This window comes from Carassius carassius, chromosome 4, assembly GCF_963082965.1.
Source record: "Carassius carassius chromosome 4, fCarCar2.1, whole genome shotgun sequence".
NCBI lineage: Eukaryota > Metazoa > Chordata > Actinopteri > Cypriniformes > Cyprinidae > Carassius > Carassius carassius.
The window spans coordinates 21,079,249-21,088,749 of record NC_081758.1 but is presented as its reverse complement, the minus strand read 5'-3'; the positions used below and the strand labels follow the sequence as shown (position 1 = coordinate 21,088,749).

At 35.5% G+C, this 9,501-nt stretch overlaps 2 protein-coding genes across 2 annotated transcripts; both read right to left on the bottom strand.

Annotated features, from left to right (window-relative positions):
• Positions 1-5,576: 5,576 nt before the first annotated feature.
• cxcl11.5 (chemokine (C-X-C motif) ligand 11, duplicate 5) lies at positions 5,577-6,705 on the bottom strand. Its single transcript, XM_059542010.1, has 4 exons — positions 6,561-6,705; positions 6,318-6,444; positions 6,072-6,158; positions 5,577-5,944 (listed from the first exon to the last, which is right to left on the bottom strand). The coding sequence occupies exons 1-4, from the start codon at positions 6,616-6,618 to the stop codon at positions 5,932-5,934; spliced, it is 285 nt and encodes a 94-aa protein (XP_059397993.1). The 5' UTR covers positions 6,619-6,705; the 3' UTR covers positions 5,577-5,931.
• A 1,641-nt stretch (positions 6,706-8,346) lies between these two features.
• On the bottom strand, positions 8,347-9,120 carry LOC132130315 (C-X-C motif chemokine 11-1-like). The gene is made up of 4 exons (XM_059542001.1): positions 9,013-9,120; positions 8,777-8,903; positions 8,600-8,692; positions 8,347-8,486 (listed from the first exon to the last, which is right to left on the bottom strand). Exons 1-4 carry the CDS (start codon positions 9,068-9,070, stop codon positions 8,474-8,476), a joined length of 291 nt encoding a protein of 96 aa, XP_059397984.1. The 5' UTR covers positions 9,071-9,120; the 3' UTR covers positions 8,347-8,473.
• Positions 9,121-9,501: the final 381 nt, after the last annotated feature.

Here is a 9,501-nt window from a genome sequence, read left to right as displayed (position 1 = left end):
TAACTTGTTTTAAAATAGAACAACAACATATCACAGCACAATTAACCAGTTAAACATTGTAGTGCTACATAAACATTTAGAAATCTGTCAATTTCTCTGAAGAAGACAAGACAGAAATAAATGCTACATAATCTGGCAAAACACAATTTTAGTCCTAAATAATGAGGAAGTGCATGTTTGAATTTGAAATGCCTTCATTTGGCAAACACATCTTACAATGGCTTTTTTCTGGACTTTGACTGTGCAAACTGGTGTACAGTATAACATCTTCAAAATCAAGGCCACTAACAAGTTCATGTCCAATAGCTAAAATAGAAAGTGCAGAGCCGTGTCTGTGACACAATTTCTCTCTAGAAGACAAGATAAAAATAAATACTACAAAACCTGGCAAAACACACAATTTTAATCCTAAATAATGAGGAAGTGCATGTTTGCTTTCATTTGGCATCTTGTAGAAAAGTCCTGGCTAGCTGAGTTGTCCTCGTCGTTGACGGAAGCTGACTTAACAGAACTGTCGGCAACATTAACAGGAGTGAAGAAATTACCTATTTTAGGTATATACTTTACATTTTCTGCGTTTCCGCTTCGCGCTCCCACTTAGCTTCTCCATGTCAGATTTTTTTCTGTTGTAGCAACGCCTGACGTAACCCGCTCGGTGTAACATTTGACCAACCTCATGCGGAATGACCAATGAAGAGAGGGCCTCAAGTTAAGACCCTCTCCTCATTGGTCAGTCCGCATGAGACTGACTCTCAACCGCTCTCAACTCACGTTCAAAGTCATAGGCAGCGCAGCGTCTCTCTGTGCAGCGCAAAAGCCCGTGTTGACAGTTTGTTTAATGTAAAGCGGGAGATTACCAGATACAGTATTTTGCTCGTGCCCTTGCTGCCCTGGGCCCTTTAGAGGTCTTGGGCCCCTGGGCAATTGCCCAGTTGCCCGTATGGTTAATCCGGCCCTGCTTATATGTAAGCATTAACATTTTTAAATCTATACGGTATTTAACAGGCAGCCAGTGCAATGTCTTCAAAACAGGAGTTATATGGTAGCCAGCCCTAGCCCCAGTTAAAATTCTAGCTGCGGAATTCTGCAAGTATTGCAATTTGTTAAGAGAGGATTTGGACACTCCAACAAGGAGAGCATTGCAATAGTCAATTCTTGAGAAAACAAAATAATTCATAAATTTTTCAACTACAGACAAGGATAACATTGGCCGATTACGTGCAATATTTCTAAGATGGAACAATGCAGTCTTTACCGTGTTCTGGACAAAAGGCTCGAATGACAAAGTGGCGTCAAAGATAACACCAAGATTTTTTTGTTTACTGTGTAGCTCTAGGGCAGAACCATCAACTGAAAGATCTATTGAAGCAGCATTTCGCAGTTGGTGGGGAGAGCCAAGGAGCATAACTTGTTTTAGAGCTGTTTAGACAGAGAACATTTTTAGCCATCCACATCTTAATCTCAGAAATACAGCTGGAAAGATGAGGGACATCCACAAATTGACTAGGTTGCGAATGTATATAAATCTGAGTATCGTCAGCATAGAAGTGATAGCTGAGGTTAAGGGATCTTAATAGCTGACCAAGAGGATAAATATAAATACTGAAAAGCAAGGGACCAAGAACTGAGCCCTGTGGGACACCAGTACAGACAGGGTCCACATCAGATCTGAAACCATCCATAAAAACAAATTGAGTGCGACCTGTAAAATATGACCTGAATCACTCAAGGGCAGTTCCAGATACACCGAAGACAGTTTCCAGTTTATTCAGTAAAAGCATATGGTCAACAGTGTCAAAGGCTGAACTAAGATCGAGTAAAATGAAAATCGAGAGAGCGCCAGAATCAGAAACTAAGAGTAAATCATTAACAACTTTAACCAGGGCTGTTTCAGTACTGTGCAGTTTCCTAAACCCAGATTGAAGGGGCTCAAACATATTGTTGATGGTTAGATGGTTGTGTAATTGAGACGAAACAACACCCTCTAAAATTTTAGCAATAAATGGAAGATGAGAAATTGGACGAAAGTTACTAAGATTGTTCGAATCACTATTTGGCTTTTTTAGCATGGGAGTGACAGCAGCAGTTTTAAATGCTGTTGGCACAACACCAGTAGCCAAGGAGTCATTAAAAATGGTAAGAACAGCAGGGCACTGTAACGCCACACCAGCAGAGGGAGCCCTTCACGTCTCTGGATTGCCCCTTTGGATTTACTACTTGATTGGACTGATGTTTGTGTTTGACCTGTTCGCCTGCCTACTCGTCTCTGCCTATTGGATAACCCCTGTGTATGTTGAAAGATCTAACTGTCCTTACAGTACTGAGACTTTGCCTGGTTACACGACTCTGATTATAAGATCTTCCTTTAATAAACTCCTGCAAATGGATTCACATTCTGCTTCAGCCTCTTCATTACAGGCACAAATAACCAAAAAAGGATTTAAATAAAGTAGAAGGCAGGGGATCAAGTATGCAAGTGGGAGCTTTCATACCAGATATCTGTGCACAAAGAGACTCTAAGGAAACTAAGGAAAAATTAGAGAAGGGTGTACAGGAAAAATATAGCAGATTAACTGTAGAAGCATGATGACTAAAAGAACTAAGAATATCTTTGCGAACGTTATCAATTTTTAAATGGAAGGATTTAAGAAAATAATTGCACATCTGAACTGATGCAGTTTGGGTATTCGTATCATCTACTTTCAATAGACTGTTAATAATATGAAAAGGCTGCCTAGGGTTATTATGATTATTGTCAATAATCTGAGAAAAGTATGAAGACCTTGCATTGTCAATTTCTGCTTTATATTGGCCAAAACCGGTTTTCCAAGCTTGATAAAAAACTGACAAGCCTGAACCAAGCCATTTACATTCAAGTTTGCAACATTCCACCTTCTTTGAACGTAAATTGTCATTATACCAGGGAGCTGTATGTACAAAAGAGACAATGTGTGTTTTAATAGATGCAAACCTGTCCAAATCGGCAGCAAGAGCATTATTAAGTAAAATGATTTTATGCTCAGAAGGGACAGAAGACAAATCACCCAGGCATGCATTAATTGAATTAGCAAGAGCCATAGGGTCAATTGATTGCCATTTACGAAAAGAGACAGTACGTGTAACTGACCTTAAAAGTGTTTGATACCTCCAAATTAAAAAGGATGGCTAGATGATCAGAGAGACCAACATCTACAGTAGAGATATTCGACCCATAATTTGCCATAACTAAGTCAAGTGTATGGCCTTTGCAATGTGTAGGAACATTCACAAATTGTGTAAAGTTAAAACAGCAGCAGAGATAAAAAGTCCTTGGCCAAAGCACAGTCTTTCTGATCAACATGTATTTTAAGATCACCAAGAATCAGAATTCTCTCAAACTTAAGTGACAGCATTGTCATCAGATCAGCATATTCTGACAGAAATTCTGTACTTGATTTTGGAGGTCTATAGATTGTAGCAATAGCAGTAGAATGAGTAGCAGTTACACTGAGTATGAGGCATTCAAAAGATGTAAACTGAGGTATAGACACAGGGCATAATTTGCATTGCAGGTTATAAACCACAATAATACCCCCACCTCTGCGAGAAGGCCGCGGGAAGTCAAAGTGTCCAAAATCTGCTGGAGTCAGTTGGTTAAAAAGCAGGCCATCATCTTGTTTGTCTCAAGTTTCAGTGAGAAACAGTAAATCCAGCCCTTTGACCACGATTATATCCGACAAAAGCGAAGACTTGTTGTTCGTAGAACATGCATTAAATAATACCGCATTCAGAGGATTTGGGTTTAATGCAGGGGCACAGTTATTAAGTTACCAAGGTTGACACCAGTATGATAAAATGTTGTGATCCTCCGTCGGATGTTTAGAACCGAAGTGATGGAAGATGAAGAAGAAACATTGCTGCGTCCTGAGCTGCGATGTACATAGCGCTTAGGCCTCAGTATGCCAGCATTGCCACAACAATCATACACATCTTTAGCCAGATAATAGTTCTGCTTTAGAGAGAGAAGGTGTCGGAAGGTGTAGCGTAAAGTCATGTCCAATAAAGGCCCGTCCGTAGCAGCAACCCCAAACAGGCTGAGATCCAAAGAACACAGGGAAGAACTCCGAGTCAACACCAACTGAGCCAAAAGTGCAGCGTATGTGAATAACTTCCACCTCATCACGCATAAAGAACATAAAACAAAACAATAAAAGATAGCGATGTGGTATAAAACACTAGAAATAAAATAAACAATCGGAGAGCGGAGCGGCAGCCAAAATGCGCCAGCGTACCCAGTCAACCCAGTTCACTTGGCAATAAAGCTCTTTCTGATTCTTAAATTTTAGAATTCATTAAGTTATTATTAATTTTAATAAATCTATTACTGTATACATTAGAATCAATCATTCTGAATTCAGTTTACAGCTATTCTGAAATCCCTTCAGTATATTTGAAAAAAATAGGCCTGTTTATGATTCATGGAATCATATGTAATCCAGACGTATCACTTTGAAAAATATTTACAAGTCATAAATAAATGAATGAAAGAATGAATTAATGAATACATTAAATAATTAAATAAATAATTCATTCATTTATATATTTTGTGCATATTTTGTGCATTTTCTCTAAAAATCTGACAGTTGGGATAAATTTACAGTACCTCAAGAGGCAACTTGTCCCAAGTACAAGGTCATCATTACCATCCTTTGATTATCAGGTGCTTTAAAATCTAAATTAGAGAATATTTCCATCCCTTGAAGATGCACTCTTTTCCTTTATGCTATAATATTCGAAATTATCTTGTATTGGCATGTACAAAACTGGGTAATTCAGGTTTTGCCCTAAGAATTAAGCAGCGTTTCACAAAAACCTAGGGTATGGCATAATTCCCTGTGACCATACATGCAATGACAACATTCCTGAATGATAAACCCACATTACCTAAACAAAGTGCATGATGCATTACTAAATAAAATCCAGAGTGAACAGCATTGAATATAAAAACAAATGTCTTATCTTGTCTGTGTGATAGAGGGTAGTAGTGAGGTGGGAGTTCATCAATAAAGCATGCGATAATTTAAACAAGTAAGACTAAAAATATGTGGCTGTGCATGTTAAATCTTCCCCTTAAAGCTCTTTTCTTTTTCTCCCTTTCCATCTATCTAATCCTTTTCTGCTCACATGTGATTGGAGATGAATGGATAGTACCTCGCACTTTATTTTCCGATTTTTGGAAAATCACTGCTGTTTTGCTTTTCAAGAAAAATGGTTTCAGTTTAAAATGTTGCAGGCAAATTTTTGGTAATAAATAATTTATAACAAATTATAATGACGATAATAAATAATCAAATACTATTTGGCTTGTTTTTAAAGCTGCGGTTGCTTATTTGTCTTGCGAGAGTTGGCAACAGTGCATAAATTGTCACTGTTAGGAACCTCGACCTAACAATGTTCAGGTCTGTTCTTCTAAAAATATTTGGATTATCTTTAACGGGCATCATCATGATGTTTTGTCTGAACTCTGAATGCTAGGGTATGGCAACTGCCATAAATTGACAATGACAAAGACCATTCATTTATGGAAAGAATTATTATTATTTATTTATTTTTGATAGTGGACACAGATGGACATTAAATAAACAACAAACATCATAAGTGGATTGTAGAACAGCAACAACAGTATTCATTAGTTATATGAACATAAACCAAGAATATACACAAAATACATTTTTTATTATTATTATTAATTACTTCACAGTCAGTTGCATACTTTAAAATCCAGAAAATATTTACACTACTCAACAGTTTTTACGTACACTTTCAAGTCAGACTCATTCAGTGCATGCCAACTGTCAACCTAGAAGTCATATAGCGTATGAATTCATGGATATCAGCATGTTCTTCAGTGGTATTATAGCACAGCAGCTAATCCGGAATCATACTGTGCATCTACTGGCGGGCCCTGTAAAGATCAGAAAAAGATCAGTTAATTAGATATTTTAAATATTTTTATGTTATTTTTTAAATATAATTATTCATTTAAGAGATTGCAAACAGGTCAAACAGACAACAAAAATGGTTACACTCACATCTTTCCAAGAGTCCTCTTGATTAAATTCTGAGTGAGTTTAGACTCTGGATTCATGCATTTCCGTTCTGCGCTCTTAAGAGTGACACTGGAAATAAAAAGCAAAGATGAGCTGAAGGTGTTCAAGAGTGTTAAGATAGCAGCATGATCATTAATGTGTATCAGAAAAAATTAATGGATATCAGTATAATGTATATTAGAATAAATCATTATTATGTCAGTTTAAAATCATTGTTTTTGTCCTTACATAATCTCCTGTTTTCCACAAGACGGACTTGGAGGGATGATTTCAAACTTCTCAATGTTCTTCAGTAAAACCACATCCACTCCTTTGTCAGCACAGAAGCACCTGCCTTTGTGAAACTTGTTCTGCCCTGGAAGAAAAATTATTCTTTATTAGCTGCAGAACAGCATGGTAATAAACTAAAATGTTTAAGAGAGTTATACAATAAATATAAAATTATAGGTCTTATTAATAGGCGACACTCACCTTGTACTTCTGTTGCAAGCAGACAGACAAGAAAAACTAAAACTGCGACAGTCTTCATTATTTTTAAAGTGTTGATGATTGTCTAAGACTGTTATTGCCCGAGATGTTCAGCTACTTATATAGCCGTCAGAAGATCAGGGATTTACAGCACGGTCACAGTTCCCAGTTTCAGTTTCACAAGCACAACAGTTTTGATTTCCCATTTCTTTGAAATGCTTTGACTTTGTCTCATGTTGTTTAGTTTAATGATTATGCTCGCCACTGAAGAAAAATTATTATTTGCTTTACTACAATTTTGGAAATTTAAGGACCAAATGTAACATCCCTTTCCTGCATAAGTGCTAAAGCATCCAATATACGGATAATCATGCTTAATTCTAAATTATAATGAATCAAGTTTAATTATAAATCAAACAAGTTAACTGCAAACAATTAAAGATGTTCAACTTACATTATTAAAATGTTAACACTCTGATAATAAACAAAAAATGTTGGATTATGAAATGAACAATATTGTGATGATGAAAATCAGTGATATCACATCAAACATTAACCCTACTTCTTTTTTTTTCTTTTTTTTTTCAGTTTTCACTTCCTCTGTATCTGAAATAGAGTCTTAAGAAGAAGCTCACGCTTATGATGGGGGAAAAACATTTCGTGAACTCATATTGATACTGATGTCCTGAACGAAAGGTTTCCTTTTTTTTTTGTTTTTTTGTTGCCTTTCTAATGCATTTCTAATTTTGTGAGTTTAAGTGTATGTGTACGTCTAGCATATACACAAGTGCTGACTGATAAACTTTAGCTTTATATTACATCATCTACATGCTGTTTAGTATGATTAACATATATATAAAACTTGGCTTACATCATTTATACTTTATACTCCATCAGCTTTGTTGGTTACTAGACACTTATGACATAAATAACCTTTTTTTTACCTTCTACTGTGCTGCTTTTTTATGGGTTTTCTAAACATTTCCAGTCTCGTTTGGCAAATTGTACAAATACATAATTTTGCCAAATTTGCCATCGATTTTCCATTATGTTCCATTAAGTCTGAGTGAAATGGAGATTGTGATCATTTTTCTTTCCTATTGTTATCTGTAATGGCTTTTCACTAGGAATTAGCCAAGGGATACTTTTCATATTCAAATTAGACCAATATATATTTTTATGTGACTGATTTAAAAAAGTTATGACCAGTCTTAAATTAGACATTTTTATAACTAGCTCATGAGCTCCGTGTATTTATAAGACATTGTGTGATGTTAAAAGAAGTTGAACTTTTAAAAACAGTTTTGCTTTTGTTTTGTTTTTTCATTTCACTGTGATACATCATATGGTTTAAAAGTGCGATCTGTGTGAACTAAACCCCTGTAGGTCCTAAATCTGGATTGTGTTTTGTTGTATTAACTTTAGGGAGATGTTATATAAATATGACTTTTTATCGTACTCATATTCTTACTATTTTTTTTTTATAAAGCTAAATTCAAGATTATTTCAGTTATGTGTAAATCACATATGTTTTTTTTTACCTATTGAAGTATCCAAGTATTTCCAGGTTTTACATAATATGTAAAAAATAGTTTTGCTACTGACCAGATAGTGGCTTTGTGTCTCTATGTGTTGTTTCCCGATCTTCTGTTTACTTTTCACACACACTGAGGCATGAAACATAAAATTATGAAACATTTACTTAGATTACAAAGATTTTATTTGGTGCTTTCCACTGACTTTACACAACACTTTTTAAAAAATAAATTAATTAAACTACTCATGTAAATTTAATATGTAAAATACTTTATTGTAATACATGAAAGAAACAATAAAGCTTTTGAAGGTCTTTTGAATGAGTCCACAGTGGCCACAACCTCCCTGCTTGAATTCACTGTTGAACCACTTCACACATTTTACTGAGCACTCCTAAAAAGATTAAACATAAATACAAATTACTCCATTATCCTTTATTCATTTTTAACATAGGACTGAAGCTCAGGTCTTTAATATCATATTGTAATGTCATTGATAAGACTCACCGGGTCTTTTTTGCAATACTCTCAATGATATACTTGGTAAACAATGACTCTGGGTTCAAGCATCTTCGTCCTGCACCATTCTTCAGCGTCACACTGTCCAGACACGTCATCAGGTTATTTAAAGAGAATATAGATTGCTAATGTCTTAAATTCAGTTCTAAATAATCATGTACTTACACAACTTCCAGATGTCCACAGGTTGGACTAGCAGGGTGAATTTCGACTTTCTCTATCAGCTTTGGCATCACCGCTTTGAGACCAGCATCATGACATAAACATCTTTGGATTCCAATCCCGGGCCTCCCTGGAGGATGATAGAAATAAATGATGGAAATGATTACTCTGAAACAGCAAAGCAACAGAACAGTTAGTGAAATATATATAAAAAAGCAAAAAAAAAAAAAAAATCTTACCTTCAATAACAAAAATGGCCAAACTGACCAAAGCAAGTAGAGTGGCCACAGTCTTCATTTTTCAGTCTCTTGATGTTCTTCACTTTAAGCCACTTGACTGACCAAATGTGTGTAAATGAGCTGGCTGGCATCTTTTTATACACATGGCAGAGATATTCGGGGATTTCCCTGTCTGATGCTCTGATGGCAGATAAGATACTACTATCAAGTTCCAGTTACTCTTTCTATACCATACCCAGTTTCTGGGAAATACAATGAAGCTTTCAATATTTTATTTGGGTTTTAAGTGCTGTGTCATGAGCTCTGTGTCACACATACAGTTATACAATATTACACTTATGTCATATCAGTTAGAAAGTGTAAAATACTATAAGTGAATCATATATATTAAGTAAAATAATATGAATGATATACATTAATAACTGTAAAAAGAAACAAAGTGGATTTTGATAAGCTCAGATTGTGTATTATTGTCTTTATAAATAGGCT

Coding starts and splice junctions, on each gene's coding strand:
- cxcl11.5 (XM_059542010.1), bottom strand. CDS start 6,618: ATGAAGACTGTCGCAGTTTTAGTTTTTCTTGTCTGTCTGCTTGCAACA. Junction 6,445..6,560: donor GCTTGCAACAGAAGTACAAG/GTGAGTGTCGCC, acceptor TTTTTCTTCCAG/GGCAGAACAAGTTTCACAAA. Junction 6,159..6,317: donor TGTGGAAAACAGGAGATTAT/GTAAGGACAAAA, acceptor TTTTATTTCCAG/TGTCACTCTTAAGAGCGCAG.
- LOC132130315 (XM_059542001.1), bottom strand. CDS start 9,070: ATGAAGACTGTGGCCACTCTACTTGCTTTGGTCAGTTTGGCCATTTTT. Junction 8,904..9,012: donor GGCCATTTTTGTTATTGAAG/GTAAGATTTTTT, acceptor ATCATCCTCCAG/GGAGGCCCGGGATTGGAATC. Junction 8,693..8,776: donor TGTGGACATCTGGAAGTTGT/GTAAGTACATGA, acceptor GTGTCTGGACAG/TGTGACGCTGAAGAATGGTG.